A 20,804-nucleotide genomic window follows, 5' to 3' on the forward strand; every position below is an offset into this window, starting at 1 on the left:
ATTGATTGGTTGGTTCATTAAATTGAGCGTTCAAACATTTCATCTACTCATTTTATTCTACATAAGAGGTAATTTTGCGTATTTTCATTGTGGTTGTACATCAATTTATGGCCATTGTCTATCTCTGCTTTGTAATGCAGTAACAAAGTTGTAGTACTTTCTTTTCAAATCAGACAATAGCGGTCATCTCAGGATATAATGGGGAAGAAAATAGACTTGGATTAAAAGGGAATTGTTAATGAGAAGAAAGCATTTATAAACGATGAAAAAAATATATGCAAAATGTACAGATTTTTTTTATATTTATTAAAAACTTTTAAAAATAATTTCTAACGCAAATAAAGTACTAAGCTTACATAAATTTAAGAAATATATTTTTGATAAAATTTAAATTAGACAACAAATGTACGAGTGCATTGCGTACACGGAATTATAAGAAGAGAAAGCTTTTAAATAACAGTCAACATTGTGTAAAGGTCTCTATTCAGTCGACCTATTCTAATTTTCTCAGAAAAAAGTGACATTTTTCTTAGATCTTCAGAGATTTCTGTAGAATTCTTTACAACTTTCAAGTAAATGTTATACGAATCAATTTGTGACAGTTAAAATTAATCAAAATGGTTGAATCTAAACAATATTATGTTGAATGTTGTATTTATTATAAAATTTTGTGAAAGTGATTTACAATTATAAATATATACAAATTAATAGTATTGTATTTCAATACAAAAATGTTTTTAGCTTTCACAGGAAGGGAATCGGCCATTTAATTGCACGATCATTTTCTGAAAGTGTGGATGTTTGTCATTGCATTTTATATCATCAACCGTGGCACAAAAGTAACTGAATGTCTGTAGCTTAAAATCTTGCTATCCACTGGACCCATCAGTATCATGTCTAAGGATCACTGTACCTCCAAACCCAAAAGAAAAAGAGGTACTTGCTTACATGTGGTAGACTGGAGCACCGAAAACCCCCCCCCCCGCTTAGTTTTGACAAAAATCAAAAATAAGGGGGGGGTAGTTTTTTAATGTCTGGAAAACGGCAAGGAGGCAAAAAGCACCGCAAGGCAAAGAATTAACCCCCCCCTTAATTTTGAAGAAAATCAAAAATAAGGGGGGGGTAGTTTTTTCACTGTACAACACGCCAGAAAGTTGAGTGAGGTAAATCAAGTAAATCCAGTATACCAGAGGGGAAACCTTATTACGAGATATTCATGTTTTGGGGCGTAATTTCCTTATTTATTGACTTTGGCCAGTAAAAGGTTTTAATTTTGCGCAAAATTAAAACCTTTTACTGGCCAAAGTCAATAAATAAGGAAATTATGCCCCAAAACATGAATATCCCTGTAATAAGGTTTCCCCTCTGGTATACTGGATTTTCTTGATTTACCTCACTCAACTTTCTGGCGTGAAAAAACTACCCCCCCCTTATTTTTGATTTTCTTCAAAATTAAGGGGGGGGGTTAATTCTTTGCCTTGCGGTGCTTTTTTCCTCCTTGCCGTTTTCCAGACATTAAAAAACTACCCCCCCCTTATTTTTGATTTTTGTCAAAACTAAGCGGGGGGGGGGGGGTTTTTCGGTGCTCCGGTCTTCACATGTAAGCAAGCACCGAAAAAGAATATTTGGGCAATTTCCATCAAAGTGCTTTGTCCAATGTTGAGGACTGAAACCTCCATTTTAATCATTTTTAAACATAACAGATAAAAGATGGAGGGTGGGGGTAGTTTTATTTAATGTGCAGGCCCCGCAAGTTAAGGACATCTAAGTTGTATACACCGCAGGGCTTAGGAACCCCCCCTCCCTCCTTTATGTTAAATCTTTTTTGATATAAGGGGGGGGGGTTCAATGCTCGATAAGCACTTTCTGGGGAAGAAACAATATTTGAAATAAAACTATTCTTATGATCCTAGGTATTGAATTACGTTTTTTGAGTGTAGGATGCACCATTTTCCTCTCTGTTCTTGTCACAATATTACCAGCGTAGCTACTCTACTAATTTATCGAGACGATTTCCTTGGTATGAAGTCTCTTTAAAAAATTGATAATAAAAAGACACATTTTTTAACTTTTACTTTTTAACATCTTAATTTAAAATGATGGTTTATTTATATGTAAAACAATTTTATTCCATAAATAAAATGAGAAAAAATAAGTTGTGTTTAAATATTTTTTATGATATGAAGTAGTAAGTTTTGTTGTCTGAATCAAAAGATCTTGGAAATTGCTTTTACATAATTATAGGTTACACTTTTCAGGGAAGCAATTAATGGAGTGCACTGTATAACACAATGATCATTGACATATTAGAACTTACATTTACTATTCAGATAAAGATAAGTATAAAAATGCAAAAGCGGAGGTTTATAATTTGTCTCCCAAAAATAAATATTGGACCAAATCATAAAAATTTTCTAGGCTAGTATAAAAGTTAGTGTTTCCTAAGATTTGCATAGATATAAAGAAAAATGTATGACATAGAAACCCTAACTCTAAGGAACAGAATATTTAGATGTATATACAGACAACTACCTCCCTTCCTTTTCAATGACCTTTTTCGTCTACTTCTAAATTATTTTCTGCTACATGGCTGTGTTAATATAAGCAACACCATTGGTTGATTTTCAATGACCCAATAGAAAGGTTGCACAAGGTTGATGCGATGGGGAGATGCAGTTATTTAACCCTTTCTCCCTCTAGTGTTTTACTCTAATCTCTAAGGCTAGCTTAAATGTTTTTGTTGATTTGGCCCATTCACTCTCTGAAATAAAATAATTTGTTTCTTAAAGCGCGAAGCTTATGAAAGCTTAAGTTCTTGTTTAAAGCAATGATTTCCTATAATTAGGAACCGTCCGTCCATAACGGTTAGCTCCTTTGGTTAATTTAGACATGTTAGAATTGTCCTATCGATTTAAAATTTTGTAACAGTTCGGTACAATTTAGAAAGCTTTGCATCTCTATAATCGTTACCAGAAAGTCCACACGTCCATTTTAAACATGCTTATTTTTAAATTTTTATGTGATATAATTATCCTATTCATCTAATTTTTGGAATACTGATTTATAGGACAACAAATTACAATGTTAAAAATGAAGCTTCTCTATAATTAAGTCCTAAAAATGTAAGTATGTCCTTAAACAGTATCCTGTTTTTAGAGAGTTTTGCAAGAAATTTACTTAAAATTTTGTTAAAACTTATATATTTATATTTCGCGTATTCAGTTCTGACACTTTACAAGTGTTATTGTTTGTTTGTCCTACCTTTTTATAGCATCGCTATATGGATGTTGTCATTCTTGTTGTATTTACATTTTGTATGTAAATAATACCTTATGCTTTACATTTACATTGTATATGTATACCTTAAACTCAGTCTGCTTTGTGTCTGCAGATTTTTTGTGGGGGTGGGCCTCTAGCAAAGAGGGGCTTTGTATTTAAAGGAAGGGAAAGAAAACACTCTAATTAAGGGGGGGGGGAAGTAAAACTATCATCTATCTATCTATTGGATATATATATTATATAAGACTTCCTAAAAATACAGAACTCAATGAAGCTCAGTGGTTAGCGAGATCTTAACAGACAGACTGAAACAATTTAATTATGTTTATATAATAGGATACAAAGATCCATGGTTCAATGCTCGTTGTCGCCTTTCAAGAACACATGGTAGAGTCATCTTTTAATTGACAATTTTAACTATCTCTAGTGTAACTTTGCAGACCCCGACAGCCAGCAGGCATACGACATGGTTCAGGTTTACAAATAACATAAGATGTTAAGTAAGGATGCATAGCACACAAAATATTCATATAAAAAGTAACAGGAGGTGTGTCAACCTGTTACCGTAGATTTTGCAAAGCCTCACTACCAATATGACTATCCTTTGAAGTCTGATATTTTTTAACATAAAATTAATGAATAAAGAGCCAACCGCCTTCCACATGTCGCGAAGCATCTAGTCTAGAGACTAGGGGTACCACCACTAGTGTATGTATAAGCAAAGTTCAGCAAATTAGACTAGATTACAAAACATTAACAATTACATGTGGAGTAACATTAATTGAAATATCAAAGGATTAGGTACAATATTCTATTCGTTAGGCATTTTAAGAAAAATATGGGGTATAGTCCCATTCGTAACATCGCACCTTATGGGGCGATTCTTCGTATTTTTCACAGTAGCTTTTCTCCTATTTCTAGCCTAACCCAATATAACCTAACCTAACCTAAAATAACCTATAAAAAGCCATTTTAAAAATACGACGAATAGCCCCTTATGGGGCGATGTTACGAAAGGGACTATTTTCCCAAAATATGTTATTTTTTTTTGTCTATAATTTCTGAAAATCAAAATGTGCCTAGTCGACATAGGAATCATAAAAAGCACATTTAGCAGTTATATAAAATCATAATTATGCCTAATAACTAGAAAAGTTTAAATCAAGAGAACTATTCTTTCATGCCTGTAAAAAATAATATTTTCAGGTTTAAAAAAAATGCCGACCAGACCCTCGCCACAATCTCTCCGAGATATTTCTATGGAGGTAACAACTAAATAAGAACGTCCAAGCTTGTTTTAGGAGGGTAAAATGAGGGTTTCAAAAGTTTGAGGGGGTTAATCTAATCTATTTTTAAAAAAATTTTAAGAGGTAAAATTAAAGGTTTCAAAGCTATAAGCGAAGCATCTCTAAAATCTCGTCCTAAAAATGTGGGTATGTCCTTAAACAGTATCTGTATTTAAGCAATTTTGCAACTATTACAATTTTATTTAGACTTATAATCTGCTTATTTAGTTCTGACACTCTAAAAGCGTTAATGTTCATTTTTCTCAGTTTCCTGGATGTTGTTATCCTTGCTTTAACAAATAATCCAATAAACCTTATCAGTAATTTAAAACCTCTCCTCCCCCCTATCGTTTCTGTCTATGTGAAATAAAATGAGATTTCTCTTTTTTTCCACGTTTTCTAAAACCTTTAGTAATAAGCTTCCTGATTAAAAATATGTACATTGTAAATGTGAGGAAGTAAAATAAATCCAAGAGGTAGCCTATAAAGGCGTTACAAACCAAAGACTAGAAGGGTAAAACGATAGAAAAATTTACAATTTGATCACAAAGTTTTGCTCTTCATAAATTGAAGATAATTTTAATAAGTAATTAATCTTTCATTCCTTTATTAACCCTATATATTGTACTAGCGGCTTCGTCCCTAGCCTCTAGGGGCTATGCCCCAAGAGGTTTGATCAAACCAATTTTTTTTTGGGGGGGGGGGTGTACCACCCCCCAAAAAATAGTTATAAACCTTCCAGGGACTTATGAGAAGCTACCCTGAAAAGGAGAACCCGATCGGTTCAGCGGTTAGCGAGATCCTTCGCTACAAACAGACAGACAAACAAACAGACAGACAAACAGACAGACAGACAGACATCGTTCTACTTTGTATTATAGATAAACCTTTAGTATAAAGTAGTAAGGATTTTTTGTCTAAGGCTAAAGATCTCGATAACTGCAGGTCCGAATTGATTGTTCTTTTCAGTGAATCTTTATAATTGTGTTATGATGGTTTTAGGCTATTTTTCTGACTTATTTCACCATTCCTTAGAGGCCAGGGTCAAAATGACTTGTGATTAATGTACCTAGTAAATATATTTTTTTCTTATTCAAATAGTAACCAAAACATTCAACAAAATTCGAATAATAATCTTTGTATGTATTTATTCTTGTTTCTGTGAATGGTTCTTTTCCAAAGAAGAAATAAACTGTCTGAGCCTGCCCTAAGTAATCCTATTCTACCTTTCAACCAGAATTCTAATGACAGAGCTGTGGTGTGCGTTTGTGTAAGTGTGTGTGTGTGTGCGTGCGTGTGGATGTTTGAGTATGTGTGTGTAATGTGTATATATACTTAGCCTTAAAACTTTGAATAAACATAACAAAATGCATAAAAAAGGGATAGATTTTAACAAAAAAGGTCACAGAGAAAGTATGTAAAAAACAACATAATTAATAGCTAGCACCTATTCCCCTTGAGGCCTCTAGGGGAACTTAGAGTGGTGGGGGGTTGAAATCAACCTAACGCTTTTAAACTCATCTTTTAAACTAGTATTGAAAGAGGAGGATAAACTTCTCCCCTATACCATTTCCTAAAAGGCCCTAGAGGCCTCGAGGGGCGCAGCTGCTAGTTTTATAACTGATGAAAGCAAGATTTTTTAGCTGAGAATCATGCAATTCTAATTAGAGTTGCCCCCCCAACGACAGCTAAAAATCATGTATAGGTTTCGTTATTTTTATTTGAATTAATTTTGTTGTTGGTATAAGTTGGCTGAGAATACCTGTCTCTATCTCTACATGCATTTACCAATATAGAAACATGGGTTCTATGAGGTAATGCATATTTCCTCAGGTAGGGAGGAGACATTGGACTGTTCTTTTAGTCCCTAAAGTTATAAAATAATGTTTTCTGTTTCGTTGACCTATAAAACTTGTGAACTTACATTCAATTTTGATTGGTTGGTTGATTAAGTTGAGTGTCCAAACGTTTCAACCACTAATTGTTATCTACAGAAGGGGTAATTCTGTGTATCAATTTATTCGCCATTGTCCTATTCATTTAGATCCCTGATATTGCATAGATATAGGAGCAAGGTTTTTTTTTTCTTTGAGGGAATCTACACTTCAATTCTTAATATACACCTCTCATGTGTAATTATATGTTTAGCAATACGTCAAAAGAAGGGTGTGGTGTATATTTGTAAAGCATTACAAACATCAACAACAAAAGGGAGAAAATTTAAAATATCAGAAGCTGCATAAAAATATAATTTATAAAGGTCAAATAAGACTTTTATCCAACCCCTCCCCCCCCCCACCCCTGAAGGAAAAAAACATTAAAAAATAAAAATAATTTACAAGCCCTTCAAAACGTTCAAAACCTAAAAAAAATATGGGAGATAAATACCTCTCCCTCAATGCAAATTTTAGGGAGTAGGGAGTATTTTTTTAAAAATCAGGGCAATTTTCACATTTCATACAACGCGGTAGGTATTATGTCAACAATTACCACTTTTATTTGATGCAATATGGTCTACAAAAACTATTAAGATTGCATATTGCATAACGATCATTTTAATTTTTTGTAATGATTCTTTCTATTTAGGTAATAAGTGTAAATTATGAGCTCATAAGTTATGGGTGCAGAAAAAGAAGTCAAATGAACTCTCTCTTAGATTCAGATGGGTAATATACATTTATCATTAGGTATTAGAGACAGTTGTCCACAGACAACTAATTTTTTTCAACGCGGTTAAAAAAATCAACCGGAAATGGATTTTGGAAAATACGTCCATTAGAATAAAGAAATCAAACCAATACCTATCAACGAACTAACAATAAAAAAATCACACTTTTGTCACAAGCAGTTAGCTGAAGAGGTTTTGATTTCCTTGTGGAATTGATTATAGCTTAAAACCTTCACAGGATCAGTTGATAGCTTCTCTAGTTAATAGAACACCAACTATCCAGCGAAAAGTAAGATCTATTCTTTATACAAAATATCTTATAGGGAAGAATTCAAAAGAGTTGAGGGACCCTTCCGAGATATGCCTACATCAATTTTGGAAGATCTCATAAAGGTAGAAATATTTTATAGGGTTCGCGTCTGGGCCACATATTGTCATACTAGAGACTTAAAAGAATTACCTTCTACTGCTAAGTTAGGGGCATAGCATAAAATTTAATAGTAGTGGAATATCTTGGCCCATAAACAGGCACAAATCATTACCACACTTCCAGACAAAGGTTGTTTAATCAAGGGGTTGGTTGTTTGTTGGGTAACCCAAATAGACGTTTTACACTGCAATTATAACAAGAATGACATCCAATAATTAAATTAAAGAAATAAAATGAAATAAACTTGAAATAGGAAGATGGACAAACCGCTATAATGAGTTACTTACTGAAACCCTTCGACAGAGCCCTTAGATTCTAGAGGCGCAGCCACTATAGTACATAACAAAGATATAAAAAGATATTTGCTTATGCACATATTTCATACATTGCTGATTTCAAAGATAGGGTTATATCAACGAAATAATGTTTTTTTTTTAACTTTTATGCATTCTAATATTCATAAGCGAGTTGAAACAGCTAAGAAAAAAAAAATAAGGATGATAACATTCATAAATTAGAATATTGATGAAAAATATTTACAATTTAGTTTCTAAATAGAATAGAAATTGTAAGTGCATTTATCGCAGGATAATTTGTTCAAACTTACTTAGGTCATAACTATAGTAATGTTACGCTGCTGATGAACATCGTACCTAATCGTATAAGGAGTTACACACTAGGAATATGAATATGTTTTATGCATAGTTTTTCTTTAGGAGTTATTTCCCTGTCCTTGAAATATACCCCTATGTAACCCTCCATTTGTTCTGTAGATGAAATATTATGTATTTGTGCATTATGCATTATTTGGAGCAAAGCTACTCCATGTTTGAGTCTCAATGTCTGTATGTCCTATTGAATATTAATGCATAAGTTGCATGGAATAATAGGAATAATAGGAATCCTTTCTATAATAATGGAAGCTCTTTAAATCCCTAGGAAAAGGGGATAAATTTGTAAACTTTTGGCCGAAGTATCCCGAGTGACGTAAAATTATATCATTTCATTAATCTAATATGACGTCATTCGGGATTTTTCGACCAAAAGTTTTTTAATTTATCACTTTTTTAAGGCACTATGTAGAGCTTCATAAAAATGTCTTCGATTAAAAAGAAAAATCACGAAACCTATTTAAGTAAGGTGGAAGTATATTTTGTTTTTTTATGTAAGGGGAAGAAAAAGGGAAGGGAAATTTTCCTTTAGTATTGTTGGTCAGAATATCATTCCCTTTTCCCTGATAATCAAACAACACCATAAAAAAAGCTCTCCTTATTATGATCTATTGATTATTGTGCTACTTTATAATGTTGTCATCCTTGTCCGGACATACTTATCTCAGCATGAAGTGCCATTTGTACATGACAGTAAGTTGAAATAATATACTGTTACATTCTATACATTATGCTACAAATAGGATCATAAATGATTTTTATAAATTATCAGTTATTGATATTTTGCTTTTAATAAACATTGACTAAATCATCAACTAAAATTAAAATTCTGCTATTGAGAAAAATAAATATGAATTGATTTGAAATAGTAGAAAATTTGGGTATAGCCCTTTCCACGACATCCCTCCATAAGGAGCGATTCTTCGTATTTTTCACAGTAGCTTTTCTCCTATTTCTAGCCCCCCGCATTTTAAAAATACGAAGAATCGCTCCTTATGGAGGGATGTCGTGGAAAAGACTATACCCGAAAATTTTAGTCCCATTTAATATATAAAATCAAATACGGTTTTGAATTCAATCACGACCACTACAACATTATGAATATGCAATACTTTGCCATTTTTCAATAATTTATTTCATATAAGTTTTTTTTAAATGCTTTAGATAATAGATTTAAAACCCTAAAAGGGCTATAACAACAATCTATTTCAATAAAATTTCTAACAAACAAACATTTATGTTTATGTTTAGTCACATATAAATCTTCAATTCCCCTTTCTACCAAAATGTGTGCAGTTCACGTTTTAAATAATAATATGACCGGATTGTTCATTCACTGTGTTCTTATTGGTCCTATTTTACAATTATCTCTAGATTATGCATGAAAAGAGAGGGTTGCCGAAACAGTGTTTACACCAGTTACTTCTACCTCAATTACAGGTCATTTTCTTTTCTTTTTTTGTGATTTTTTCTGAATGGTTAGATTTACTTGAAGGGTAAAGAGCAAATAATCTTTCTTTAGCATCTTTTGATTGAGGAAGAATAATCTAATTATATGAAGTAACAGAATGTATGAATGTCTGTGTGTACCGAGGTATCTTGATTACCGCTGAAACAATTTGGTTAATGTGTACAGTGAAGCTTATCATAGGTCCTGGGAAGGTTTATAGCTATTTTAGGTGATTAAATAAAAAGATAAGGATCAACCCTTTCTCTACCCACTTTCTTTAAGTGCACTGTGCCCCTATATAAAGTAGTATAAAGTTTTTTTTTGTTTTTCTGTTAAGATCTGTGCAACGATAGAGTTCTCCATTTTAGAGAAGCATTTCATCGCTACATGGATGGTTTATCCAATTTATTTTTAAATTTTAGTCTTGGGATGGTATTAGGCTTTTTATATTGCCTTCCTTCCCCAAGGAGCGTAGCTGTTAATAACAAATTAAGCAAAGCATTCTAAATAAATGTTTCTTCTGTCAATTTCTCCTTTATTATTATATTTTAGTTGATTTTAGCTTAAGCCCTAAATTTCAACCAATTGGTTAACTTTAAAAATTACAGAACGGACGGATTGCTTTAAAAGAAACAAACAATAATTAAGTCCGAGTCCTCGTTTTTTAAATATCAATACCCGATGCATATATTATTGATCAAATTCAAGGATGTTGAGAGTATGGTCGCTGGCAACACCAACAGAAAATTTAATTTAGGAGTACAAAATCTATGGCAAAACATCGAAGCACATACAAACCCAGTTGATTGAAAAGAACTGCTCCAATCTTGAGGAAATTATGTATTTGCAATGGCTAACAACTTATGCTTTACTTGTTAGGAAAGGCATTAATAAATTCAAAATAATTGTTGTTGTTTTTTGTCGTCAAATACTATATTTTAGTCTAAAGTACATAAATTAACAAATTTCAGCTATAATTAAAAAGAAAACTACTGTGCAACTACTCTATTCCTTTTTATTCTCTTCATTGACAAACATAGTTTTTTTGGATCCTATTATAGTTGTAAGGTTTTTGTCTGTGGCGAAGAATCTCGCTAACCGCTGAACCGACAGGTTCTACTTTAGAACCCAGGTTGGTTTTAGGCTATTTTATTTTTTATAAAAGTATGAGTATTCATTTAGTCATTTTTCTGCCCTTCTATAACACTTATATAAAATAAAGACCCTCTTGATGCTAGATGTGCAGCCGCTAGTATGATCATAAACTGATAAAACTATACATTTTACGAATATACTTTTACCATAAGAATATGTGTTGCATACATAATATTTTTAGAATCTTGCCTTTACTTTCTGTAAAAGTATTCAACCTCTGTTCTTCATAAAGGGTGGTGTTATGTATGGTGTATAATTACGTAATACAAACTTGATTCATTATTTATTAAACTATGCCAGTGTGCCATCCTTTCCGCTTTGATAACACATTGATAGTATTACCAGGGGTTGAAGCAGCTTACAGTGTCTATAATAATGACGTCATTCAGTACAATTACAAATGATAGGCCAGTATACATTGTAATTGAACAATAGTAAAATGTATACTGGCCTATCATTGGTCATCTGTATTGTACAATGTCATTTTTGTATAGGCACTATAAGCTGCTTCTCAAGAGTTTATATTTTATTTTTTTTCCCCTTTCTTCTTGTTTTCTGTCATCAATTTACATAGTTAGTTGAATATATTCAAATCTTGAATTTCTTCCTTTCCCTCTATATATAGAATAGCTTAGAAGATGGAGTGACAAAGTTATAATTGGAAGAGCTTCACAATTATAGTCTCTCAAATTCTTTCTTCTCTCCCCCCCCCCCCCCAAATTCATAATAGAAAGATCGACAAGATAAAATGTAGAGTAGAAGCCAATTAGATTTAATAATAATTCTGTAAATTTAGAAGCATACAGAAATGTTATTTTTTCGAAAAATTTCAAACATCTAGTAATAATCGCAGCGAAGAAAATAAAAAAAATCCCTAGCGAAATCAATTAGTTTTTAACAAATGAACGAATATAGAGAGTTGCTTTTAGATTACAATTTACACTTTTTATCAGACAGATTGACTCATATTTTGAATTCTAGATATATTTCTAAAATAAATCATGTAGATTTGCGGATAGTATTGTACACTAGGATATATAAGTTGAAAAGAATTTTAATGTTAGAGGGAGATTTAAAATCTGCATCAAATTCTAAGGATTTTATATAAAATTCGTTTTTTTGTATAATTCTTTATCTAAAAGCGGAAATACAATTTAAGTTAATTAATTTTGACATCAGTGATAGGTGGAATGAAAACTACCTGTACTCTAATTGGTTGAATGATGTACGGCACTTAAGCTTCTCCAATCAGAGCGCAGATAGTTTTCAATTCACCAATCACAGATGTCAAAATTAATTAACTTAAATTGTATTTCCGCTTTTAAATAAAGAATTATACAAAAAAACAAATTTTTAAAAAATCCTTAAAATTTTATGCAGATTTCAAATCTTCCTCTAACATTAAAATTCTTTCCACCTTATATATCTTATTGTACACCCTCTATACACAGTACTTTTCTTTACAACAAGTTATCTTTACTTTTACTTTTCATTAAAAATTGTGATATGCATAATAATGGATAATGCTACTACATACTTGTATTAAGCGTACTAAGGAACTATGGCTATACATATACAGGCCACCATTTGGGTGATTAAAAGATAATTGACGGATTGTCGTATTATAATATGTATGGTTATGGCTTAGATTGGCTAATTCTCTAAAATTTTCTAAAATACGCGCATTTTGTTGCAGCTGTGGCTGAAAAAAATGCGTCATTCTGGCTGAATGAGAATAACAAGCAATTTAATTCTAATAATTGTCAATCTTATTGAATTTATGTTTTGAACACCAGAAAATCCTAACATTTTAGATAATTTCCATTTGGAGGTTTAGGCTTAGTGAATGTTATTTTATTATAACACCTAAGAAAGATTAAAATACTTTGTCAAATTACGAATTTTTAGGAAACATTTGAAAAGGCGAGATAATGCTAGAATTTGATTGTAATACAATTCGGGTATAGTACCTTTCGTGGCAACGCCTCTTAAGGAGCGTTTCCACTTATTTTTGCAATAGCTTTTCCCTTATTTCTAGCCTATGCGGGGGGCTCTAACCTTGTGGGGCAAATTGCCTAAACCTGCGGGGCAATAACCTAACCTAAAATAACCTATTAAAAGATACTGTGAAAATACGACAAGCGCCCGTTAAGAGGCGTTGTTACGAAAGGGACCATACCCGACAATTCTAATTAGTTTCTCATAGACTAAACAATAACATTGGGATGAGAATTTATTCAGACTATTATAACTTCTATTCAATTCAAATTAACTATGTGGTTTGTGCGTTTATGTAATGCATGGGTGTCTGTGTATGTCGTGTATGTGTGTGTGTGGTTTGTTGTGTGTGTATGTGTGTGGTAGTTTATGTGTGTTGTAAGCCGTTTATATAAAGTTTACCAGCCCAGCTCCTTTCATCTTGCAGGCAAATGTAAATACCAAGTTTTAGCAAGAAATACACAAGAGAATATGGTAATAATTCTTTATTTGTAATTGAACCCTCTAAACCCCTCCAACTATTCTCCATGATATTTTTTTTATTTTCTTATAAAGTTTTCAAACTGAATAAGATGACCGCTAAAAATTTCTCTTGGGTTACCGTTTCATGCCCATTTATATATATACTAACAGCTACGCCCCTAGAGCCCTCTAGGGGTCCTAGAGGGTGGGGATTGGGGGGTTAAGTGGACCTCTCAACTTTCTATAGTAGTTAGTAGTTTTAAAAAGAAAAAGTTAATATATTTTTTACTTGGTGTGATTTCTATTGGGAGGGTGGTAGTACCCTTCCCTAAAATAGTTAAAAACCTTCCCAGGACCTATGAGAAGCTTCAATTTAAGGAAGAACCATATTGGTTCGGTGGTTAGCGAGATCCTTTCACAGAGACAGACACTCAGACAGAGATCCTTTTACTATAAGGATTTTTAGATTACGATGACAATAATATTATGGAGGGGGATCAAGGTTTTTCAATTGAGATAAAAAGTATTTTTTTTATGTGTTATGTAAAAAAAAGTAAGTAAAGACACTATTCATTGAGCATGAACTTTTTCTATTTGCTATGCATATAACCCATCTGTGCATGATCTTTATGTTAAAATTTATATGGTTTAGGTAAACGTTGCATAATTGAAATAAAGTTATTGGAAATCAAATAAAAGTTGTAACATTAAGAATTGTTATTGTTTATCTGAAATCTTTATAGATAAAATAGCATTAAATATTTGGTTAATTATGTTGTCTTCAAACCTTTGCTTTTTTTGACAAGTAAGCCACTTGACTACCAAACATACAATAATGTTATAATAGCATTGCTATTAGAACTTTAAAGTATAAGCTACAACAAGAATATTTAAAAATGATATGAAACAAGAATTACGACATCCATAAAAGAGAAACCGAACAAATCCGACAGACATTCTGAAATATTCAACATGAACAGAAAATTCTTCAAAAATTACTGAATACTGAATGCATAATACGAACATACCTACATTTAAGTCTTGATTATAGAGATGCTTTGTCTAAATAATAGTGTTTAATTGTTCAAGGACGTATAGGTTCATTTAATTATATAAGAATTGTTGTCCATGCAGTTTTTAAAATTAACCATGTTCTAAATGGACATACGGCTGTTCTGTTAATCATTATATGAATATTTCTCTTATCACCATACGAAAATTGAAATATCTAGAACAATTCTAACATGTCCAAAGTAAAAACTTGAGCTATCCGTTAAGGACGTGAGGATTGATTCTAGTTGTAGAAAAGCTTCACTTTTAAAAATTGGCATTATTAACTAAGATAACACCACATTTGAAATTATCAGTTTTTCTTGAAGTTTCCAAATTTGAAAATTTTAAACCTGGAAGGAACAATCATCGATGATCAATCTTTCGAAAGTATTGGCCAATGCTGCCAACTTCTCAGGTAAATTCAGGCAGCGTATCTGCTCTTATATAGGGTAAGTATGTGCAACCTAACGTAAGCAAACTGCATTTATTTCTTTTTGAATGGCCTCAACAGATAAAATAGTGGCTGAAATTCTAGCAGTCACACTTTCGTTTGAAAATAATGATACTCTGTAAAGATTAAATTCCTTCCAACTAGTGGCGTGCACCGGGATTCACCAGGTTGATGTAAAGTCATAAGGGTATGAAAAATTTAAAGGCAGTTCTCCCAAATATCATGTTTTAGAGGGGTGTCGACAATTCCGTGTGTACTATATAGATGTGAGTAATATGAACACAAATAAAGTATTTTAGGCAAATGAGCAAAAACCTTTAATATCTTTCTAAAGATAATTCTTGATATATTCTATTTTCAGAAAAAATATTTATTTTCTGAAAATTTATTGATAGTTTATGAAGTTTTGAGAATCATCTTTTTTCTCCTAAATTCTTATATAAAAATAACTTTTTATTTTTTTTATTTTACATATGATATAAGTATTCCTTATAACTTTTTAGATATTTAAATGTACGAGGCTCGACATTATCAGACAAAGGACTGGGACACCTTATAAACACAACACAGGTAAGCTTAGTTCACTTATAATTTCATGTAGTCAAGATACATGAATACAATTTTAGAAATGCTTTGTAAAGAGGAGCAAGGCAGGTTTAATGTCTAGTTCTAAACTATATAGAATATTGAAATAATAAAATCTTTCATTAAGAGTCAAAAACGAAGTTTTTGTTATCTTATAGAAAAAAATAAAATAATAATAATTTTAAAAATGTGTGATGAATTTTGGTTGAATGTTTATTTTCCTTTCAATAATAAAGTATGCTTAATCGTCTTGTAATCACCATCATTTCAGGACCCAAGGGTTCCAAACTTGATGTCAATAAATTTAGAAGGAACAAAAACCTCTTCTGAAAGCATAGCATGGTTTCTTAAAAGGTAAAAATATATACCAATAAAATACAACTGATTTATATCTTAAAATGCTTGTTGTATAATTTGAATTACCAAAGACAATCACACAACAGATAAAAAAATTAAAATTGACAAACAGACAAAGTGAGTTACAGACCAGATGTTCAGTGGACATAAAAAGTAGGAGGAAAAAAGAGAAGGATTAGTTTTATATTAGAAAATCACGAAACCTTTACAAGTCTATAAATAATGGTTTTCTTAAACAAAAAAAACCCAGTTTATCTATAAAAAGCAAAAGAAAAAAATCCCATTGACTGTCTAACGGATTTACATGCAAAGTTTATTATAGAGTAATTTTGCTTTTAATAAAAATCAAATTTCTGAATCAGCGATTTTTGGGGGTTTCAAAGCTACGAAAAGTCTTTTAAAATTTTAGAAATTTTTTTTAAAAATCTGCTGTAAACTTTTCTTTTTCCATAATATAGACTAATGTTAATGTTTATATTTCAGCCATCCAAAAATTCTGACGCTCAGGAATTTTCATCAACTTTGTTTTTTGATCGTTTTCCTATACTATATCAGTTTTTCCTACTACACAGAATATTTTTGTATGTCAAGTCAGGTAGCTAATTCTTGTCATTTTAGCAATTTAACGCATTAGACAGTTTTTATTACATTAGTTGCATCGCCCGTAGCCTCTAGGGGCGAAACATGAGAATGTTAAGATAGCCTAAAACCACTAAAATTATAAAGTTTTCCTGATAATTGCAGAAACTTCAGACCATTAGTTTTGAGATCTTTAGCTTCAGATAAATTAATGCTTTAATACTTTATATTATACTATTTTCTTCACCACTAGCCTCTAGGAGAGGAGAGGTTAGAGGTCAAAATTGCCTAAAACCACCCCTAGACATATATAAAGTTTCATTTAAAATTATTATCAATTTGGACCAGTATTTTCCGAGATCTTAAGCTTCAGGCAAAATAAACCGTACCACTTTATACAATAGAAGGATAAGAATATAATGCTGAAACAAACAAACATTAAGAAAAATTTGACAGTTTTAAGTTGTAGAATATTTAATATTAAGGATGTTTTTTTATAAACGTACTAACTTACTATTATGATTATATTTAGTAGTTCAAAGAGTCTTTAATTAATGCAAAGCAAACATACTTTTCTTACTCCTCATATTTTCTATATATATAGGATTCTCTGGGCAACTACTCACATTTTATTCAAGACATAGACTATAATATATCGTATGTCAGACTTATAAAACAAGAGAATATTTGTTTTTCTTTCTTGTCAATACTATTAAAGTTTTGGTAAACTATTAAAAAAGATGAGATTAATATCTTTTTCTAAAGCAAAGCCTTTATAATATAATCAAAATACAACAATTGAGAATGTTACTTTTTAAAGCAAAACAAATTGTCTGGTTTTTATGAAATTTGGCATTATTGTGTAAGAAAAATAATGCATCTAAAGTAACACTTTTTATAAACTAAATCTTTTTTTGCTATTGCAGAATATAGACCTAATAAATTTAGATTGTCAAGACTAATAACAGAGTGACTACTCCATAAATGTATTACAGATAATATTAAGCTTATCAATTATTGCTTAGCTTATAACCTAACCTGTTATTAATGCAGTCTTTCTTTTATTTGACACTTGATTATTGCTACTTCAAAATTGAAATAGATATACCAAAACAGAATAGACAATTGTAATGAAATATTTGAATTCAATCTGTTTGAGATACAGGGATTGGTAACTAGATTGGATTGGTAAATAAATTCCTATACCTTTCCCTGTATCCCTGGTCCTAGTGAGTAAGTTCAGATGAGAGGAGCCAAGTGAGAATAATATAAACTAACCTATACCTGTATCCCTGGTCCTGATACTTGTGGTAGGTAAATTCCCAAGATGAGGGGAGCCAAGTTAGAATAATATATTCCCCTATCCCTGTACCCTGGTCCTGATACTTGTGGTAGGTAAATACCCAAGATAAGGGGAGCCAAGTTAGAATAATATATTCCCCTATTCCTGTATTCCTGGTCTTGATACTTGTGGTAGGTAAATTCCAAAGATAAGGGGAGCTAAGTTAGAGTAATATATTCCCATATTCCTTTGTCCCTGGTCCTGATACTTGTGATAGGTAAATTCCCAAGTTAGAATAATATATTCCCCTATCCCTGTATCCCTGGTCCTGATACTTGTGGTAGGTAAATTCCCAAGATAAGTGGAGCCAAGTTAGAATAATATAATCCCCTATCCCTGTTTCCCTGGTCCTGATACTTGTGGTTGGTAAATTCCCAAGATGGGGGGAGCCAAGTTAGAATAATATATTCCCCTATCTCTGTATCCCTGGTCCTGATACTTGTGGTAGGTAAATTCCCAAGATGAGGGGAGCCAAGTTAGAATAATATATTCCCCTATCCCTGTATCCCTGGTCCTGATACTTGTGGTAGGTAAATTCTCAAGATAAGGGGAGCCAAGTTAGAATAATATATTAACCTATCCCTGTATCCCTGGTCCTTATACTTGTGCTAGGTAAATTCTCAAGATGAGGGGAGTTAAGTTAGAATAATATATTCCCCTATCTCTGTATCCCTGGTCCTGATACTTGTGGTAGGTAAATTCCTATGATGAGGAGAGCCAAGTTAGACTTATATATTCCCCTATCCCTGTATCCCTGGTCCTGATACTTGTGGTAGGTAAATTCCCAAGATGAGGGGAGCCAAGTCAGAATAATATATTCCCCTATCCCTGTATCCCTGGTCCTAATACTTGTGGTAGGTAAATTCCCAAGATGAGGGAAGCCAAGTTGGATTAATATCACATCAGTCTTTCAATGAATTAAGAATGATTTTAAATGCTCTAGTATAAAAAAAATCCAAACATCGACGATTTATATAAATTTAATTCTTTTATTTATTTAGATATTTTATTAGATTGCTTTTTAAAATATCGTAAACTAGCGGTTTTGGCCCTAGAGTCCGGAAGGGAAATTGAGAGAGATGGGGAGGGGGGTAGGTTGACCTTCTGATTTCTTTGTCAATGTTAAAAATTAAGGTTTAACAGACAGAAATACAGTTATTTCAAGATAAAACTAGCTCATAAAGATATTCAAGTTTTGTATCTCGTTTTTGTGCCAAACCATTTTGTCTTAAAACAGTTATAGTTTGATGTGGTGTATATTAAAGCATTGAATAGTTTAAACTGTATTCAAACATTGTTTGTTCTAATTTATCTCTGGTTTATGTTGGCTGCTCAAGTACAGAGCCACAAATGTTTACTATTTTCAATTTTTACTGTTTATATTTGTTTTAAATCTTCACACTTTGATATAGACATATTTTTATTTAAAAATGAATCATGAAAAGGAAAAAACAATAAGTTTATATTTTTTACGTTGTTTTAGTTTCATGATTTAAATTGATGAAAGAACCTTAATTTCTTTTTCACTATTTTAAAGTCAGGGGTTTTATCAAGACAGGGCTCTTCCACCCCTTTCTTGTCCTAACTTTAAAAAATCTTTCAAAGCATGGCAGTTTTAGTAAAGGTGAAATTGTGCTTACATGCATAAACGCTGTTTTATGTAAAAGTAATATAATGTACTTTTTCTAAGAAATTATGTCAGGCCAGAGTGATATATGAAGATTGATTTGTCATGTAATTAACAGTTGAACTGTACTCATTATTTATACAATTACAACATAGATCAAATATACTTTTTAGGTTAATTAAAAATATCATAGTCATGCTTCTCATGTTCGATTAAAGATAACATCATCCATAAGTAGCAAAGCACGAAAATCATGAATTGAAATACGACAAAATGGCTTGAATAGCATATATTAATCATAAATTAAAAATTAAGAATTAAGCATAAAAAAAACATGAGAACTTTCACATATGTTCTTTATATGTTTTAAAGCTTAGACAAACCGACGGACTAAGTGAATTATATAATTATCACCCCTGTAGAGTTACGAAGTGACGGACGGCCGGACTGACAAAGATCATTTTAGAGTAGCTTCATTAACTAAATAAATAGTCATTTTTTTTTTTTGGGGGGGGGGTAAATTTATCATTTTAAAAATACAAGTGTAACAACCATTCCCGCCTCTAAAGGCAAAGCTCTAAATATTCGCGCGGGTTAAGACACTAGTTATGATGTAAAGTAGTAAGGTTTTTTTTTGTCAGTAGTTTTAGATATCGGTAATTTATGTACCGATAAAGTTATAAAATTTAGGAAAGTTTCCAGGGGTTATCGAGTAGTTTTGACTATTTCATTTCTATGATTATATATGGTTTTATGCTATTTCCTTCATGAATTAGCTATCAGACTCTTCATCTATTGTCGACAATAATTGGGCATTGAAACAAAGTTGATGAATGATATTGGTTCAGTATTGAGAACATGTCTGGACTATTCAATAGGAAAACAACTTTTACATCTTTGATATGAAAATTATATTACTACAAATGAATTGTACTTACTTGAATTGTCCCAGCGTAATATATTCAACTGTAAAAAGAAACAAGGATGATAAAATTCATATAATGAAGTAACAGAATAGGGAAAAGGCTCCTAGGGCTAAGGCAGACGGGTCCAGCTTATAAGTGTTTTTAGAAAGGAAAGCACGATCAAGAAAGTATATCATTTAAAAGCCTGGACAATTTTTTGGTAAATATTTTAAAAGATTTCTTGAATAACATATTCGTGATATTGCCTTACGCTTTTAATTATGGAGATGCAATGCTTGTAACATAAACCTTAAACTAATTAGGATTTTGCTTTTAAATAACGAAATTAAATCTTTAATTTGAATTAATCTTCCGAAGTTAATAGGTATAAAATATTATACTATGCCATGACCTGGCAATGTTATAGGGCTGGAAAATATGTATTATTCTCCAAAAACCTGAAAAATTTATTCCACATGAGTAGAAAACATTCTTTTCATGTGGGA

General features: G+C 31.7%; 1 protein-coding gene across 1 annotated transcript in view; it reads left to right on the forward strand.

The window, feature by feature from the left end:
- Positions 1-4,489: 4,489 nt before the first annotated feature.
- LOC145319075 (uncharacterized) overlaps positions 4,490-20,804 on the forward strand; it is a 36,903-nt gene continuing 20,588 nt past the window's right edge. Inside the window, exons 1-11 of the mRNA XM_080160912.1 lie at positions 4,490-4,544; positions 7,152-7,231; positions 7,557-7,626; positions 9,709-9,774; positions 10,542-10,614; positions 11,119-11,169; positions 14,765-14,867; positions 15,407-15,473; positions 15,760-15,842; positions 16,329-16,348; positions 20,238-20,269. Coding sequence (XP_080017038.1) covers positions 4,497-4,544; positions 7,152-7,231; positions 7,557-7,626; positions 9,709-9,774; positions 10,542-10,614; positions 11,119-11,169; positions 14,765-14,867; positions 15,407-15,473; positions 15,760-15,842; positions 16,329-16,348; positions 20,238-20,269 — 693 coding nt within the window. The 5' untranslated portion in view covers positions 4,490-4,496. The remainder of the gene's footprint in view (positions 4,545-7,151; positions 7,232-7,556; positions 7,627-9,708; positions 9,775-10,541; positions 10,615-11,118; positions 11,170-14,764; positions 14,868-15,406; positions 15,474-15,759; positions 15,843-16,328; positions 16,349-20,237; positions 20,270-20,804) is intronic.

This window comes from Acartia tonsa, chromosome 1, assembly GCF_053477335.1.
Source record: "Acartia tonsa isolate MP-2025a chromosome 1, ASM5347733v1, whole genome shotgun sequence".
Classification (NCBI taxonomy): Eukaryota; Metazoa; Arthropoda; class Copepoda; order Calanoida; family Acartiidae; genus Acartia; species Acartia tonsa.